At 34.4% G+C, this 20,016-nt stretch overlaps 1 protein-coding gene and 1 long non-coding RNA gene across 2 annotated transcripts; both read left to right on the top strand.

Annotated features, from left to right (window-relative positions):
- The first annotated feature begins 5,671 nt into the window (after positions 1-5,671).
- Positions 5,672-8,832, top strand: LOC138339564 (uncharacterized). Its single transcript, XR_011212399.1, has 2 exons — positions 5,672-6,388; positions 7,751-8,832. It is a non-coding gene; the product is annotated as an uncharacterized lncRNA (long non-coding RNA).
- Positions 8,833-13,649: 4,817 nt separating this feature from the next.
- LOC101250854 (uncharacterized membrane protein At1g16860) lies at positions 13,650-19,613 on the top strand. The gene is made up of 4 exons (XM_004250199.5): positions 13,650-14,515; positions 17,703-17,858; positions 18,765-18,973; positions 19,056-19,613. The coding sequence occupies exons 1-4, from the start codon at positions 13,772-13,774 to the stop codon at positions 19,246-19,248; spliced, it is 1,302 nt and encodes a 433-aa protein (XP_004250247.2). The 5' UTR covers positions 13,650-13,771; the 3' UTR covers positions 19,249-19,613.
- Positions 19,614-20,016: the final 403 nt, after the last annotated feature.

The raw sequence follows: 20,016 nt of genomic DNA, 5'->3' as shown, positions 1-20,016 counted from the left end.
TTAGATAGGTGCCCTAACGCGCCTTATTTCGTTAGGTGGCGACTCCAAAACTCAAAAATCCCAAAAGAGTTGCTAGGTCGTGCACAAAACCCGTTTTCTGCGAAAATGGGGCGCGACAGAATGGCGACTCCGCTGGGGATATTAGGTTCTTACCATTACGTGTTAACTGCTTATTTATGTGGGGTTTACTTTATTTTTGTCATTTCACTATTTGTTAGGTGTTTACCACGTTTAGCTTATTTTGTTTCCTTATTAATTGTCTTCTCTCCATGTTCCATCCTTTCCCTTTTCCTTAATTGTTTATTATCATGTTTCACCTTTTCCCCTTATTTGCTTACATGTTTAGTCTCGTATTCTCCTGCTTTATTTGTGTAGTTTTCATATCTTTATATGTTTAATTTCCTTTATTCATGCTTATTTATTTAGTTATTATTTATAAGCTGCCTATATGTTACCGCTTTCCAATTTAAATGCTAAATGTTTATTGCTTTGATAATTGGCATCCCGGTCATACTTCCCTCAATTGGGACCCTCTTCCTTTTTTTTATTTTGTTCTCGTGATGTTGTGTCTTTGCACCTCTCACAACTACTCCAATCTTATTCAAATACCCATTATAGAGAGTCGGCATATGCGTGGACGTAGTGGATAGTTTTACTACCGCGAAGCCACGAGCCTCTCGCATAGAATCCCTTTCAAGTCCGTGTCAAGCTACTCTTAGAAGTCTTGGTTAAGTCATACATGCTGCATAAAACCTAGGTGGTTTGACCCTTGATGTCAATCCACATAATTAGTAGCCACCCTATTGTCTAAAGGGCCCCAACACCCTTAGACAAATTGCATATTTATGTGTCAACGTGATCATGATAATTAAATCAAGCCAACATTGTCAAAATGGAGTTTAGAAGTCGTTTGTTACTTTGTTTGCAGAGTCATGGCTCACCCTCACTTTCCAAACACGCAAATGGTGGTCAAAGTTAATCCCATTTTGAAGACTTGGTGGAAAGATATTAAAAAAATCGAGAGTTAGAAGCAAATGAACCGTTAGGCGGCCTCACTGCTTTGATCTCCGTAGAGTCAGATCGTCACTTAATCAAGGCAGAGAGAAGATGGGCTAGCAACCTCCTCAACACCGATTATATTATCCCAGAAATGAGGAAGCAAATTGTGCCTAACATTGGAGAGCAACATAATTGAAGTTTTTTTTATTATTCTTTTTATTCTCCATGTGTTATCCCTAGCCCTTTAGTTATCTCTAGATTGATGTAATAAATAGAAATTATTTCAATAATTGAAAGTCGTTTTATTGTCTAACTCTAAACTCCAAATTGACAAATAAGGCTTGAATTAATTATTGTGCATCACTTATGTGTCGCTTAGGCCTACCTCTGGCTCAACGAGGCTCTTTTGCATTTAGGTCGTTTATCTTAAATAAGGTGTTTGATATCCCAATTTATGCAATGTTCTAGCTTGGGCTTTATTTTGCTTTTATTTATTTTTATTTATTTTACCCTTTCCCAATGGTTGATCTGTAGACTATGGTTTATCACACGCGATCAAAGGATTCATTTCCTCCTCTTCCGACTGAGAATTGCAAAGGAAAAAGTGAAAGGGACTAATGCTAAGGTTATGTGCAAAACTAATGGGGAAAAAATGTCTTTCAGACAAGTTGGTATCAAACCTTGAGCAGAAAATAAAGAAGTTAAGAAGAAGAGTTGTTGGACATACGCGAGGGGGCAAAGTTGTTACTCTACGCCAATCCAACTTTGGAGACGAAAATGGATATGTCATCTTTCGCAATTCAAGTCACTCTCGAAAATAATATTCCTCCGGATTATTCTACCTTTCAAGGTCAACCGAGCTTCATTCAAATGCTTCTAAAAACATCTACTTTCCAAATCACCCATATCCTCCGCAAACACCATGCATATGCTCTTAAACCTCAACATCCTACTTTACACCCGTATTATCCCACAATGCAAGCTCCTCAATACGAAACACCTCTGCACCAAGTTCCTTGGCATTATGCACCTCTCATGCCATTCCCAAACCCTCCATATCAAATGTCTCTGTACCAAAGGCCTCCTATGCCATATCTTTTGGAACTACGTCAGACCTGATTCTCGTTTAGGAGGGGATACGTAGGCGCTCCTATGGGGTTCGGTCTTATCATAAATAAAACCTTTATTTTCCCCTTCTATTGATAACTGGGGCAGAATTTTTGAGAGGTTCTCAAAAATTCCATCAAGATTTCTTCTTGCGCATCTCCATACTGGGGCAGAATTTTTTGAGTAAACTCAAAAATTCCATCAAAAACATCTTCTCAACAACTGGGGCAGAATTTTGAGAGGATCTCAAAATTGCTAAAAATCAAGACCGGGTAGAAATTTTTAAGAGAATCTCGAAAAATCCAACAGTCGAGCTACAACTACAATAGATCAGAATAACAGAAGTTCTACACTAGGGCAGAAATTTTGAGAAAATCTCAAAATTTTCGATAATACTCGGAAGAGAATTCTATCAAACACCAAAGAAGCACGCTGTGCCAAATCATTGATACAGATCAACCTCCCCTTCAAACTAACTATTTTTCTTTGAATGTAGAAAATACAGGTACATATACAAAGGCAGTTTCAACAATCAACATGCCACTTTTGAGCCTGAAAAATGACACTCGACCCTTCCAACAAGGCAAATGTCCAAGCTACTACATACCCTCATCATTCAATTATGAAGTTGCACTATGCCCGAGATCTAGGTTTGCATGACTACATTATGCCCGAGATTGCACAATGCTCGAGAAATACATCATAGCATGTGCCCGACAATGCATGTGCCCGCAGAAACGCATCATTGCATTGTGCTCGAAGAAATGCATCATTGCATGTGCCCGATAATGCATGTGCCCGAAGAAATGCATCATTGCATTGTGCCAGATAATGCATGTGCCCGAAGAAATGCATCATTGCATTGTGCCCGATAATGCATGTGCCCGAAAAAATGCATCATTACATATGCTCGATACTGCATGTGCCCGAAGAAGTGCATCATTGCACTATGCTCAATATTGCATGTGCCCGAAGAAATGCATCATTGCATGTGCTCGATATTGCATGTGCCCGAAGAAATGCATCATCGCATTGTGCCCGAGACTGCATTGTGCCCGAAGTTTGCATAAGCCCAAGATTGCATCATGCTCGAAGTTTACATGCGCCCGAATCAAATCAAGTCATAAGTATCAACAGATGTCAAAAACAGATACGCTGTCTTTACTCATTATTTATATTCCAAAGGCGTCATCCTCCAAAGGAGTCATCCTCCAAAGGCGTCATCTTTCATGGCCTGTGGACTTCATGTCATGGCCTGAGGATTTATTTTATGCATATCATGTTCCTAAGGCGTCATAGTCTAAAGGCATCATCCTCATGGCCTGTGGACATCATATCATGGCCTAAGGGTTTAATTTCTGTCTATCATGATCCGAAGGTGTCACAGTCTAAAGGTGTTATCTTCATAGCCTGCAGGCAACATTTTCATGACCTGATGATACATTTTGCGTATCATGGCCCCAGACATCATAGCCTAAGACATCATTTTGCATGGTCTTAAGGCAAACATTCATGGTCTATATGGGAAATTGCATCATGTTTACATTTACCGCTTATTTTGCTCTAATTACTCTACTACAAGTTACAGTTATGCAGATTACAGACAAAGTCTCCTTCTGAATGGCTGTTCCCTTGCTTACACACAAAGGCTCCGACAAATTCTTGGCTACTCGAACTATCGTTTCGCTATCATTCAGGCTACCATGAAGATATCTTCGGATTCAACTCACCACTGTGACCTACTGTCTCTTCATCTAGGCTCGTCCGCCTTACAATGCGACATCTAGGCTCGTCTGCCTTACAATACGACATTTAGGCTCGTCTGCCTTACAATATGACATTTAGGCTCGTCTGCCTTACAATATGATGTTCAGGCTCTTCCGCCTTACAATAGGATGTTTAGGCTCTTCCGCCTCACAATAGGATGTTTAGGCTCGTCTGCCTTACAATACGACATTTAGGCTCTTCCGCCTTACAATAGGATGTTTAGGCTCTTCCGCCTCACAATAGGATGTTTAGGCTCGTCTGTCTTACAATACGACATTTAGGCTCGTCTGTCTTACAATACGACATTTAGTCTCGTCTGCCTTACAATACGACATTTAGGCTCGTCTGCCTTATAATACGACATTTAGGTCCTTCCGCCTTACAATAGGATGTTTAGGCTCTTCCGCCTTACAATAGGATGTTTAGGCTCGTCTGCCTTACAATACGACATTTAGGCTCTTCCGCCTTACAATAGGATATTCAGGCTCTTCCGCCTTACAATAGGATATTCAGGCTCTTCCGCCTTACAATAGGATGTTTAGGCTCTTCCGCCTCACAATAGGATGTTTAGGCTCGTCTGCCTTACAATACGACATTTAGGCTCGTCTGCCTTATAATACGACATTTAGGCCCTTCCGCCTTACAATAGGATGTTTAGGCTCTTCCGCCTTACAATACGACACTTACTCTCGTCTCCCCTTACAACCAGACATTTTTGCTTATATTATTATATGTTTATACTATCAAATATTTTGGAGTTTGACGTTATTCTTCAGAGATGGGTTTCAATCCTTCAAGAAGTTAAAGACTATCAAGGCTTGCACTACGTCTCAAACAGATATGATCGATCGCCCCTGATTACAATTATCATGCTATCATCTATCCCAACAAAGACCTGATCAATTCTTTGCTACTCATACTCCGAACCGCGCTCCAAAAGTTGATTGCCTTACTCTATCATGCTCTTCTCGTTTTTCTCTGTCATGCTCTTTTAGCCTCTCAATCTCTCTTTTCTCGCTACTCTATTCTTATCCATTCAAGCCGATATCGTGCCTTTCAAATACCTTAACGCTCTTTCAATTTTTAAGAGTTTCATTTGCTCTTGAATCCAGAACTACACACGACCTGATTCTCGTATAACCAGAGATATGTAGGCGGCTTAATACCAAAGTCTCGGTCGTACCCTTTTCAACTCTATATCGTTTCAATTGATCCAACTGACATCTTTCGCCGGTCGGACAAAATCGGCTACTAAGTCAACGTTGGTTGCCTGACAATTCATTCTTCATTTTCAATCAACCAAGGGGCAGCTGTTGACACCCAATTTTGACCGACCTTTAACCATTTTAGGATTATATTCGACTAAATACGTATTTTTAAAATTTACTTAAAGTTTTAAAGTTTTAGTCGTTCTTTTCTCAAAATTATATAGTATCATTTACTTTATAAAATTATTGTAAATATTATTATATTTTTTTAATTATTAATGAATTTCAAATGTTTTAAAATTTAAATGATTTTCAATTATACAAAAATATTTTAGAAATTATTCAAGTTCTAGCCTATTTTATTCTAATTCCTTTCAATTCTAGCCACTTCAATTAAAATTTTATTACAATCATAGCCATCTCTTTCATTTCAATTCTAGCCACTTTAATTGCAATTTTAGCCTATATCTTTGTCAATCTAATTTCAAAACATCATCTTTTAATCTCATCCGTCCATCTTAAAATAAATTCAAAATCGAATCTTAGCCCTTTATCTCTTATCAAATTCTACGGTCAAGATTTAATCTCCTATTCTTCCTAAATTCTAATACCCTAAATGACTAAAACCAAAACTTTTTAACTCTCTCTCCCCCCCTCTCCTTGGCAGCATCAGCCGCCAACCCTCTTCCTCTCCTCTCCAAAAATCAGCCGCCCCTCTCCTCTCCAATTTTCCGGCGAACAGAGGTGACGACGCCACTCTCTCCCTCTCTCTCTCCAAGCCGCCATTCTCCTCCCTCTTCTTCCCTCTCCTCTCCTCCCCTCTTCTTCTCCTTTTCTCCTCATCTGACCAGCAGCCTGTGAGCCCCGCCAGCAGCAGCCGGCGACGAAACAACAGCAGCCACCGGCGACCGCTTTGCCTTCTCCCTTCCCGTCTCTTCTCCCGTCGCCTCTTCATTTTCTGGCGGGACTCGCCACCACGTGCTGGTGGTAGCCAGCCCTCTCTCCCCTCGCTCTTTCTTCTTCCTCCCCTCTCCTTCGAAGCCGCCACTCCCTCCTCTCTCTTCGCCATTCTCCGATGGAGAAACAACCCAGCGACACCCCTCTTCCCCTCTCCATCTCTCCACCTCCCTTTTCTCTTCTCCTCCGCCTCAATGGTCCGACACCAGCGCCGCCAGCAACTGCAACAACAACGACCAACAACAGTCAGACCACCGGCAGCAGCCAGCGACCAGCGAGACCCTCGAGTCTCCATTCCTCCAGTCTTCGGAAGTTTGAGTTCGAAGACGGATCTTCACAGATTCGTCCATGTAAGCTTTAATCTAAATTCTATTTTTAATTGCATCTTTGGCTATTATAAGATGAATATGCCAGAAATCTTGGCTTTTACATATTCGATTTGATCTTGTTGCACTATTATTGCACATTACCTAGTCATTTGTGTGATATGGTGTTGTAATGCTTGGGATCTCAGATTGCACACATGTTTTGTCTCGACTTTAGTTTGTCAATACAAATCTTGATTTTTTGCTATAATATCCGTAAGTCACTATTATATCTGTAAATTAGTCTTAATAATACATAATTGGTTATTCCTGCTAATTGTCGTCTTTATGAATAATTTGTGTTCATACATGTCATAGTTGATTGGAGTTATCGATGAAATTTACTTTGATTTCAATTTTAATGTATTGATGACATCAATTAGTAGTTTAGCAATTGATTAGTTCGGCATCCTGTAGTAATTTTGGCATACTAATCGTTTCTTATTATTAAATTTAGGCGAGATTATATTTGTATCGTCATTTACTTGATTGTGTGAAATTATTTTTACATATGAGAAAATCTGAGTGTAATTTCCTCTACCCTTTAGTAATTATGTCTAATTTATTTGAATGAATCAATTAATTGTCTAAAATTGCTCTTTCCTTGTTAGTTTATCTGGTGTATTATGGTTAAGTGACTGTTAAAAATGGGTCTGATTTCTTACTCGCCTATATTTGGTAGAAATCACTTTGATTTTGGCTCTTCTTTATTTAAGGAAACAAAATATTACCCTTCCTAAGTTTGTTTCTTACTTGCTTAAAATTAGTAATTTTTTATATATTTTCTGATTTTGGCGCTCTTTGAAAATAAGGATTAGTATTATAATTAACTCCTTGATTTATTTTATTTCCATTATTGTGCTCCCCCTTTTTTGCTATATAAATAGGACTCCCTCCCCTCCTTTCATACATTGACATCTTTGAAAAGAACTCACATTCTCTAACTCATTCTTACTTTCTTACCACAAATGCTACATTATTCTTAAACTTTCTCATTCTCTCATTGCTCATACATACAAGAACTCAAGACATTCATTGACTCTCAATCAAAAAATTTCTCTCATCACTCTCTCTTCTCTCATTGCTCTCTTGCTACTTTAACATCACATTAATATTCCGATAAATATTCAAGTGTTCTTCGCTATTTTGCTACTTCGTTCGAGTAAAAGGTGAATCAATTTGTTTTGCTTAACCGGTTTGTATTCCTAGCATCTACATTATCTTCATATTCACATATTTGTGTAAGCTATTGTTTTGTATGTAGAATTCGTCATTAAACGATTGCATATGGTCTCACCTTAACTAACAAGTGTGATTACTTGTGTAGTTATTTAATTACTTTGACAGGTTTCATATTTGAAGTTCAAGTTGAAGATTAACTGAAGAAGGATTTATTTATTTGTTTGAATGTATATATATATCTATATATTTTTATTTTTTCGCTATTTTATTTATTCGAATGTTGTAACAATTGTAACCCTAAAGATCATATAATAAATTTATTTGGGGTTGTCTAGGGGAGGGGGATTTATATGCTTATTTGTTCGTTATATTTTTTAGAAATCATGCCTATAAGTTTGTCTTTAACCACCTAGATGTAATGTTTATAGGTGTTATAATCTAATCAATTTTCAATTTGCTTGACACTTTTGTTAATGAAGTCTAAAAAATAATAAACTAGATTCCGTTAATGTTATAAGCAAATCATAGTAACTTAATAGGCCGATTAGGTGTTTTAATAATGTTATAATTTTAGCATCATCTTGTCATATAGAAACCATGTCTAAGGTTTAATTTGTTCATATCATTTACAAAATCATGCATATATATGTTACATTGTTTTTTTTAAACACCTAGAAATCATGTCTATAGGTTTGTAAATAATTTTTTTTTAACAAAATTTGTTTGTGCATATTTGTGCCCTCCCCCTTAAAATTAGTTAATATCATTAGAAATCCTATTTGTCCTCTTGAAGATTTCCGCATTCATTATGCAACTTTTTTTATTAGAATCATTTTATGCATCTAGCAAGTTACTTAGTTTAAAAATATTTCATATCAAAACCTTGCAACATAATTCAATCTTTCTTTAAATTTTGGATTGATTATGACTCTGCTTATTTTTGAAATAAATTATAAAGTACTATCTCCTAACCTATCGTTAGTGGGAAAGTCAAAGGAACTACGAGGTCTAGTTCCAATTTTTTTAAACCCGATGCGTCCCCGGAAGTACCACTTCCCATGAATTTCAAAAAGAATTATGTGCATTTATATGTAAATGTTTATGTGCCTACGTGTGAACTAAATCTTTTAAATCATTTTTCAAAACATAACTATTTTTAGACCGACCTCAAATCAAAATTGTTTCTATGGTGGAGGAGCGCGATCAATAATATCGTGGCATCATCCCTATAAAGAAACAAACATTTTTTTTTAAATAAAAATTCCTATTCAAAACTTATCAATTTTCAAACTTTATTTTCGCACATATTAATTGCTTAATATTTGCCAATTTTGTTTATAACATAGTGTCGTATGTTAAAATAAATAAAATGAGCTTAATTGTTTATTTATTGCCATCACCTAGCTTTACATATCTAAATAAATAAGAAAAATAGTCTTAATTGTTTCGTACTTGTTATCACTTAGTAAGATTAAATAAATTAATAAACGACCTTGATTGCTACTTGTACCCCCACATAGATTGCATGAGATACGGCCGGGACCCACACTTGTGGACCTCGAGGGATGCCTAACACCTTCCCCTCGAGGTAATTTGAACCCTTACCCTAATTCTCTGGCTCGTTGACCTTAGTTAGACATAGTTAGGTTAGATAGGTGCCCTAACGCGCCTTATTTCGTTAGGTGGCGACTCCAAAACTCAAAAATCCCAAAAGAGTTGCTAGGTCGTGCACAAAACCCGTTTTCTGCGAAAATGGGGCGCGACACTTATACACCGCTTAAATGGACGGACAACTCAATCTTTGTTACTAGGGGTTTACAAAATCAAATCGAAAATCGAATTAAATCGTAAATCGAGTCAAATCGGAAAAAAAACGACAAGTGGTTTGGTTTGACTTGTTTGGTATTGGAAAAAAACCGATCATATTTGGGTTGGGTTGGTTTAAACTAAAAAAAAAACAACCTGACATTATATATGTAATTTTAAAATTTTATTTTATACATAAAAATATTTACTTTGATATCATTTTAAAATATTTCTTATATTATTTCACAGTTTTTATCTTTTAAATATTATTTTAAGTTTATAACTTAGAAGTCTGAATGGTCCAATAAAAATTATAGTTTTTAGATATTAATGATTATAATAAAACTTAAATTAAAAACAAATTAATACTAAAACAAAAAAAAGATCAATTCAACACTTAGAATGATAATAATATTAAATATTTATTTTTTAGTTTTAAGTTGATTTAGACAATTAAAATACATGGTCTAATTTAATTTTCCTTAAATATTTAGTAATGTTACTAATACTTATTAAAATTATGTTAGCATGATTTAACACTTTTAAATTATGATTATTTTCATTATGACTTTACAATATTTATTTTATATTATGATTTCATTATTATTTTTTATTGAATATTTTTGTGTCATCATACTCATCCCCTTGGTTGGACTAAAGAAATATTTGGGGCACAAGTTAATAATATGTTTGTATGCAAGCTTTACCGAGAAAAATCCAAAAATCTATAAAAAAAAATCGAAGTTTATTAGTTTGATTTTGATTTATATATTTAAAAATTTGATACAATGATTTGGTTTGGTATTTGAAAAAACCCGAACCAACCCGAGGTTGATAAACCCGAAAAAATCCAAACTTTATTGGTTTGATTTGGTTTATAAATTTAAAAAACTTTACACAAATAATTTAATTTGATATTTGAAAAACTCGAACCAACCCTATCATCTACATCCCTACGTGGGACACAAGGATATACCTTGTTTATATTTCTATCTGTTTGATAAATTTAGTAATAATGATCATAACGACCCTATTGGTCCAATGGACCCATGCCATTCAAGTGTAGATGGTCCATGAAGAATTTGATTGGGCTTGAAATTGAATCTAGGCCCATATCCTAAAGGCTCTTGATATTTTATGGGCTTGAAGGAAGCCCAATGAAATCTCAATAGGGCAAAGTGCACAATAAGTCGATTTTGAGATCCTTATTAAGCCATAGATGAGTTTAATAATCTTATACTAAACTAAGCTCAACTAAAAATTAAAAATAATTACAGTTTACGATCATGACACGTTATATATTTTAATTATGTAATGTGTTTTATTTACGCTAATTATTTTATTTTGGAAAAAGGTCTGATATATCCCTCGTTATGAAAGTGACTCATATATGCCATTACCGTTATACAAACGGCTCATATGTATTCCCGCCATTACAAAATGAGCTCACATATATCTTTCATTTAATGGGAGTTAAACTTTAGTTCTAAATTGATATTTTCTACTTTTAATTTTTTTAAAAATTATTTAGATGTACATATGATTCTTCTATTAAAGTTCAAGGTATATTTTTTGACTTCTTTTTTATAATTATTTGAGTTTCTTATTCTTATTTTTTTCTTTCATTCCTTAGTTTAAAGAAAAAAATTTAAACTATTTTTTTGTGTACATTGAAATTTGATTTTTGTATTTGAGGAAAAAAGTTTTGTCATCTACAATAAGTTTTACAAGAACATTAGTGAAACGAACATAAATAAATTTGATTATCAAAATAATAATTCTAAAATATTTACTGAAACAAAAAAGACAAAATAAATATGTTTGACGAGGATGAAATTTACTCATATATGGGATTATATGTTTTAGAAAATAAAAATAAAAATTTAGATTAAATTGTTTTTTTTCATTTCCATCAGAGAAAAAGGGTATATGTGAGTCATTTGATTATAAATAGGGATATATATGAACTACTTTTATAACAAGGGATATATCAACTCTAAATGACAAAGTTGAGGAGTATATTTAATTTTTCCCTTTTAATTTTTTTTATAAAAGCATAATGAATTTTAAAAATTAACACTAACAATTATAGTCCTACTAATCATTGATATCAATTATTGTATTCTTTTATGAATTCCAAACATAAGGTACAAATAATATATCTTATTCCTAATTCAACTTTTTTACACATTTCTAGTAATAATATTTTTTTTATTTGATCACTTGTATTACATTTATAATACATTTTTAATTCATATTACAATTTACAAGGATCAATTTATTATTTACGTATAATATAAATTTTATTGATGGATAATATATTTATTACACATTTTGATACATTTATAATAAAATGTGTCAACTTCTCATCAAACAAGCATAATATATTTTTAAAAATAGTTATAATACATCAATATGACATAATTAATTCACTTTTAATACATATTGCAGATTTATTATAGTATTGCTATAAATGGTAATAAATAAAAAATATCATTAAAATTAATAATTATCTATTAAAAGACATTTATCCAAGTAATTTTTCGTTTTAATTATGGTTTCCCCACAAGTTGGTCGTGTCCTTGAGATCATTATTTGAAGTATATAATTAGCTCATGTTATTTAATAGAATAAATAGAGTCATAATAATAAGAGTTTTAAGTTTTTAAAAATGGAACTATGATTCACAAGTTTCTTAGATCATAGAAATCGATATTATTTTGTTTGTAACAATTATAAAACAATATTATTGATCTTAGGTTGTAGATTAAATTGCAATTATTTTGACCAGGAAATGTTTTACCTTTTAAATAGGAATTAAACAAACTAATTTGACCATTTCACAATCATATTTATCTAACTAAATGACATGTTAAATCGAGATTAGATTCGAGATTTTAGTTTAATAAGTTTGACTTTAAATTTTTTTAATACTAAATTAAATATATCACGATTTATATAATTATTTTTTTAGATTCAATGAATTTGATGCAGAAATTTATTAAGCTCGAGAATTAAAAGATTTTATATATATATATATATATATATATTAATTAGTTAACTTAAGCAAACAAAAGATTATCCTTCACTTGTTGGACATAAGATTTGAAAGTGACTGAAATTTGAAATAACTTATTAAATTGAAAGTTCAAAGATAAAGTAGTATAATTATGCTTCTTTTATGTGCTAACTAGCTTTAGGAATGTATTAAATTTAAATTGTTATTTTTTGCTGGTTTTCTTTTTATCTTTTAATTTATCCTTTATTTTAATCGTAAGATAAATAAATTAACCTTAATTACAATAACAATAATATTTTGATAAGTGATACTAACTGTTTTCGATTAATCATTGGCTTAAACAAAATTAATCTTATATCATAACCCAAAAGAAGTGATTAGTACATTACTTCATTTTTCAATTCAAAGTTTGACATATTTGGGAGACTTTAATTTCAAACTAAGATATCATTAGTCCAATTGCTTTTACTATAATCTAATTTTAAATGATCACATTTTATTTAATAACCTATTAAGACAAAATTAATATTTTTTAGGTTTTCCAAAAAGTCTATTCATTTAATAATAACAAAAAGAAGAGGTTACAAGTGGCTATTGCTTATTTGCTACCGACACAAAAAATAAAATAGAGAAAACAATTATAAAGACATGAAAAGTAATAAATAATTTTTTTAATAATATAAATATTGAATCAAATAATACCAACCTAAAAAATTATTTTAAAATAAATAAAATAATATTTAAAATAAATATATGTTTAGCAACCTCCTAGATTGGAAAAAGACAACACATGTTGTAGTACAATTTATAGACAGGGACACACATGTCAATATCATTAATCACATGTCTATATTTGTATTTTTATTTCCTTATTTTATTGGTTAGTAGTACTTAATTAGAATTAATTAGTAACAATTAAAAGCATGCATGAGGTGAATATACTATATTTAGTTTAATTATGCTTTAATCATTTCTAATCATATGTACTACTACTATAATTAAATTGCATTCATTGTGATGAGTCAAAGTTGATCACCTTTTTACTTCTTAAATATTTTCTTTTTCGTTTTAATTATTTGATATTTGAAGTTTATTGATTAAATTAATTTGAATATATAAAGCTCTCGGAGTAACTTTTATTTGTAAAACACTTAATTTTTGACTATAATGCCCTTTTTTGTTTTTTCCCACCCCTACCCCCTATCTCCCTACCCCACCCACCCCCACACTCTCCACTCTCAATTTCATCATCTCCTTTAACTTTTTTTTTTCACTCTCAAAAGCTTAAACACTCACTTTCTGCAAAAGCTTAGCTTTTGGATTTCTCATTCTCTACATTGGGACTTGGGAGAACAAAAAAAATGAGTTCTCGAATCGGGTCACACCAGCTGAAAAACGGGTTATTCGTTTCGGGCCGACCCGAACAGCAGAAGGAACGACCCACAGCTACATCTCGTGCTGTTCCGTACACCGGCGGCGACGTCAAGAAGTCCGGCGAGCTTGGGAAAATGTACGGTATCGACATGTCAGGTGGGGACCAACATACGGGCCCACCAACTCTGAAAAAGCCATCTTCGAGGGCTTCATCATCTTCACAGCATAACAGTGGATCCTTAAGATCCGGGCCGAATTCGGGTCAAATGGGTGGTCACAAATCATCCAATTCCGGCCCGATTAACAAGAAGCCCTCTTCCGGTTCGGGTCCAATCCAGCCAACGGGTCTCATTTACTCCGGCCCGTTGAGTTCCAGCGCTGGTCGGAGGTCCGGTCAGCTTGAACCGACAATTTCGTTCAAAAAAATGGTCTATGGCTCCTCTGTTACTAGCTTGAGTGGTGATATAAAGATGGGTTTCAATGTCTCAAGAGTAGCAATGTGGGTGTTATTCGTGGTGATATTGATGGCTTTAATGGCGGGTGCTTTCGTGATGGCAACCGTGAAAAAATTCGTGATTTTGGTAGCTGTTGGTGCAGCTGTAGCTCCAATTTTGATGATCTTGCTGTGGAATTACGCGTATAAAGAGCGAGGCTTGGTGGAGTTTCTTAGAAGATATCCTGATGCTGAGCTTAGAAGTGCTGTTAATGGACAGTTTGTGAAGGTTACTGGGGTAATTTCAATCATATCATTTTATTTCTGATTTGCATATGATAATTGCTAAATTTGGTTCGGTGATGTTGAAATGTGTAAACATGTTTTATTAAATATAGTAATGATTTTGTCATTAGGTGGTAGTTCTGGTTGATAAGTAGGATATATGTTTTGGATGATAGTATTAAGATTGTCATTTACCATATTGTCCTTGGAGGTGATGATGATCATGTGTTGTCCTTGCTAAGCTTTGATTTGAGTAGGAGAAGATTTTTTTTTTTTTGATGACAAGGGAAATCCGCAGTCGCAACCCTTTGGGCGCGCACATGGTAAAAACCCCCGCTTCTATGCAATAGCTCGCAACCCACATAGGAGAGGTAACCCGCACCAGGCTCGACTTAGAAGGCAAACACCTTAAGTCACCTAAATCATGCTCAGGGAAGTGTTAAAACACAATCTTAACCGTTTCTTAAGATCTTTAATTACAATATTGACCTTGTGAGGGATCTTTGCTAAGCTTAGATTTGAGTTGGAGAATAATTTTCTTGATATTGCCTAAAGTCACCTAAATTATGCTCAAGGAAGGTTAAAGCACACAACTTTATCTGGCGTTTTAAGATTGTCATTTACCATATTGTCCTTGGAGGTGATGATGATCGTGTGTTGTCCTTGCTAAGCTTTGATTTGAGTAGGGGAAGATTTTTTTTTTGATGACAAGGGAAACCCGCAGCTGCAGTCCTTTAGGTGCGCACTGGGTAAAACTCCCGTTCCTATGCAATAGCTCGCAACCACATAGGAGAGGTAACCTGCACTAGGCAAGCCTGGTGTGATGAGCTCGACCCAGAAGGCAAACCCCTTAAGTCACCTAAATCATGCTCAAGGAAGTGTTAAAACACATAGTTTTATCGGTTTCTTAAGATTTTTAATCACAATATTGTCCTTGTGGGGGATCTTTTCTAAGCTTAAATTTGAGTTGGAGAATAATTTTCTTGATTTTGCTGAAGTCACCTAAATAATGCTCAAGGAAGGTTAAAGCACATAGCTTTATCTTGGCGTTTTAAGATTGTCAATAACCACATTGTCCTTGGAGGTAACGATGACCATGTGTTGTGGAATCACTTTGATTGTTCTTGTCGGATCTTTGCTAAGCTTTGATTTGAGTTGTGAGGTAGAATTTTCTGTATTGATTTTACGTGAAGTCACCTAAATTATGCTTAAGGAAGGGTTAAAGCACAGCTTTATCTGGTGTATTAGTCTTGCAAAGCATTGACTGGGAGTACTGATCTGAAGTTACTCAATTCTTATTGCGGAAGAGTTGTTTTAGAAAGTGGGTAGATAGGAGTTAGGACAGCATGATGTGGTAGAAAGGGGGAATAAATTGCTAAGTGTATTTATCCACGAGCTAGAAGGTGAGAAGAGGGATGGAAAGGAAAGAAGATAGTTAAGGAAAAAATGTTATGATAAGTGGATATGTACTGGCTTGCTGATATATATACTTCCTATGCAGTTTTAATAGACTTTAGTTATCTTTAAAGACGATACTTGGAGATATATGACGAACAGAATAAGAGAATTAGAACTACCTTTCTGATATCTTGTATTCTTTTGTTACTTATTCAACAGGGAAATACTTATCTTCTTATAAGTTTATTTGTGCTGCCCTTTCTTTTCTTCTGTTTCTCATGGCCGTCCTTTAATTGTATGCAGCGTTCAGATTCTAATTATCTCTTTGTTTCCTTTATCCAAAATGTATTTGTTGTTTTTCTCTAGTCCTTCATTGGGATTCCTATCCTACCTAAAACAGGGAGAACTTATACTTCTTTCTTGCTTGCTTTTAACCCTTCTAACCCCTTTAGCCAGATGCCCTCTTTAACCAACATCAAGTTCTGCTTTCACAATAACTTGATAAAATGAATATCTTATTATTGTATTTCTATAACCCCCTCATGAGTGGTTTTCTGAAATACACATTTGCCAAATATGATCCAGCCTTTCCACAAAAAGGAAAAGAAATAAGTAACCAATCCAAAACAGCCCAAAATTGGAGAACTACTTTTCTTTATACGAACGAAGTAAAAAAAGGTGTCAAAGTTAGATTTTAATTTGGTAATCCAATTATTGTATAACATGTGCGTATATTATGGTGTTTGAGTAAAATCTAGATAAATATGTGTCCCCAAACTTTTCCCATTTCTACGCTATTAAATTATTGCTACATTGAGTGAATCCGTTTTCTTGGACACATCTTTGAGTTGCTATGGGAACCATAACCCTCATGAATTGCAAACAATGTTGGAAATGGAAGCTTCATTACTAGTGTTATTTAAGGACTTGCTGTATTCAGCTGTACACACTAAGTACTCTCCCTGTACTTCTTATTGCTCCGAGCCTCCAAATATGACTCTCTGTCCTTGCTAATTTGCTCAAAATTTCAGTTTGGATTGTCATACATAATTCACTTCTCTAATAGACACCGCAGATATTGAACCTAGGGAATCAGAAACCTACGATTGTGATCTTCTAATATCCATGTTTCTACTCCAGAAGATGCAAATGAATCTTATGTTCAAGTCATGTTTAATCTTCTTAATCATTACAAATAAAATAATCACGTTTTGATGTTTGGAGTGTGATAGAGTTGACTACACCTGCTAGAATTCTATTCTTTGGAATTTAGATGGAAATTTATTAATTCTTCTGAACTTTTATCGCTGAGAACTTTTAGACCATGTCAAGCCTTTGTGTCTTGTAAAGGTGGAAAAGATCGGACTGTAGTTTGTTACTTTAATATACTTTGTAATGTTCCTTTTAAAGTGTCAATTTAGTTTTTGCATGAATGCTCATAGAAACTATATATCTTGTTTTGCTTATGGTGTAGGATGTAACACATAAACGAAAACTGTTCTAGAAACATTAGAATCCTTACAAGATTAGACGGGGAACACTTTTGTTGTTTGTTCTTTTGCTTCTTCATACAGCCGTAATAGTACATCCTTTGGTGCTATTCTAATGTATATAATCACTTTAGCTTCTCATTTTGTTTTTAAAAAAATGAGTGCACAGATAAAGTTTACCATACCTTATCAAAAGTTTACCATGATACTACCAATGAATTACTTGTAACACATAAAGATCTTGCATTCCAAATTATGCACACTTTCAAGGATGTTATTTAGGGAGTAATACAAGTTCTATTCTTTTTGTAGGTTGTCACCTGCGGCAGTATCCCTCTTGAAACTTCTTTTCAGCGGGTACCAAGATGTGTTTATGCTTCTACAGAATTGCACGAATACAAAGCTTGCGTTGGAAATTGTGCAAATCCTAGACAGCGTAGCTTTTCATGGGGACGCAGGCATACGGAGGTTGGTTTGTATATCAACTATTTGAGTATTTCTTGATTTGATCCCAGTACTCAAGTGTCAATTGGTATCAGCTGTCTCTGAATGTTATTTTAAGTACAATAGTTGTTATTATATAACAGTGGCATGGATATAGTTATGTTGATACTTATACTATTTCATCCTCGTTAGAAGTTGAATACAAATGCTTTGGGGAGGTCATCCGGTACCTATGCTGGTGGGAGGTAGCAGGTACCTGATGGAATAGTCAAGGTTACATAACTGTGGTGTCATTAAAACATTACATGGGAACTTGAATAAAGTTATACCCCTTCTGATTCAACTTGTTTGTCTGATTTTGACAAAGTAAAAAACAAACTTTTGAATCTTGTGTTCTTAAACTAAAGATACATAGAATGTACCAAAATGCCCTTTAATGTTGTGATCTTAAACATGCCACGTGGGAAGTTAGAATTAAAGAGTTGGAAAAAAGGAAATGGGGATTTTTATTAAAATAGACGAAAAATGGAAGTATGACAAACAAATTGAAACGGAAGGAGTATGCAGTTCAAGCTGAAGTTTTGGAATTCAGTTCTTCAAGCCTGAGCAAACAAACTTCAGTGCAAGTTCATAGAGTCAAAAAGACTTGTAACCAACATCATTTACCAACTTCGAGGGATATGTTTTTTGAAATGTCTAGACTTCTAGTGGTCAGATTTTGGTAAAACCAATAGTCCTGTTACTCTTTCTGAAACTTTCTGATATACAAAAATTTTGGACTGTCAACTCCTAAGAGGTCAATAACGAGTGGTGACAATTGATACTTTGCCTCTTCCCCTCATCCCAGGATTATGTACTGGTCATGATTCCAAACGTTATGTCTAATGTCTATTGTCTAATGAGAAACTGACATATGTTTCTTGGTAACAGAACTATGTCGGTGATTTCTATATATCAGACTTCCAGACTGGATTAAGAGCGCTGGTTAAGGCAGGCTATGGAGCAAAGGTGGCACCATTTGTAAAACCAAAAACAGTTGTTGATGTAACAAGCGACAGTGAGTTGTCTCCTAATTTCCTAAGATGGCTTGCTGATCGAAACCTCTCAAGTGATGACCATGTAATGCGACTGAAAGAAGGGTAAGTTGAGTTTATTCAGCGAAACTCATGTATTTATTCCAACTTATAAAAGAGTTCTTGCTGATTGCTTAAAAAATTACAGTTACATCAAAGAAGGGAGCACCATTAGTGTCATGGGCGTTGTAATGCGCCAAGAGAACGTGCTAATGATTGTTCCACCACCCGAGCCTATTTCAATAGGCTGTCAATGGCTCCGTTGTCTTCTTCCAACCTACGTAGAAGGTCTCATCTTGACGTGTGACGATATTCAGGACGGTGATGTTATTCCTGTATAGTATATACTACTAATTTTGATTATTCCCACGAGTTTATGCCATAAGAGTACACAACCGATGGCAGCACTAGGCTAGCGAAGGTGTGCCTTTTTTTCGTTCCTATGCAAATATTCAACTGTATGTAAGATTGCATAGCAGAACAGAAACAGGCAAAACTGTTTTTTTTCTTGATGTCTGAAGTTGGTTATTCCTATGTATTTAATGGTGATTTTAGCAGAGTTCCTAAAGGGAAGAGGAGATAAAAGTATCTTCCTCCTTTGAGCAACTAAGCTTGTTGTGTATGATGCTAGATTTCATATTTAGTTTGTTTTTAGCTGCATTATGTTTACTTAAATGTCATGTTTATATATGTATATATTTGTGCATAGCTTGCTTTATTTATTTATTTTCGCCGGTATAACCATTTGGTATTTGAAATTCACTGATTCTGAAATTTGCACGTTTAAGGCTCGTTAAAGGAGGAAGCGCTCTTTATTATTGGCAATTTATTGGATTGCTTTACAAAATTTGTCTCATGTAATGATGAAAAGTGCAGTTTTGGGTAACAATAGATTTGTTGTAATCACGTCATTACCTTATCTTTTTTTCGTTGCTTGTATTTTTTGTATGACAAGGGAACCCACAACGGGTATGTGTAATAGTAGTCCAAACCATATATGAGAGGTAAATCATATCAGACAAGCATCTCTTTACGTTGAGCACAATCTAAAAAGCATGCATGCAGTTTCGAACTTCAGACCGCCCATATTGCCCCTATAATTGTATTTA

Source organism: Solanum lycopersicum, chromosome 11 (genome assembly GCF_036512215.1).
Source record: "Solanum lycopersicum chromosome 11, SLM_r2.1".
In the NCBI taxonomy this organism is placed as follows: Eukaryota; Viridiplantae; Streptophyta; class Magnoliopsida; order Solanales; family Solanaceae; genus Solanum; species Solanum lycopersicum.
Note: the sequence above shows the minus strand (reverse complement) of the source record. Positions and strands in the feature narration are given on the sequence as shown.

Bases quoted from the DNA above. Each gene is read 5' to 3' on its own strand.
- LOC101250854 (XM_004250199.5), top strand. From the start codon at position 13,772: ATGAGTTCTCGAATCGGGTCACACCAGCTGAAAAACGGGTTATTCGTT. The intron at 14,516-17,702 runs GTAATTTCAATC...TTCTTTTTGTAG, and splicing joins AGTTTGTGAAGGTTACTGGG to GTTGTCACCTGCGGCAGTAT. The intron at 17,859-18,764 runs GTTGGTTTGTAT...TCTTGGTAACAG, and splicing joins GGGGACGCAGGCATACGGAG to AACTATGTCGGTGATTTCTA.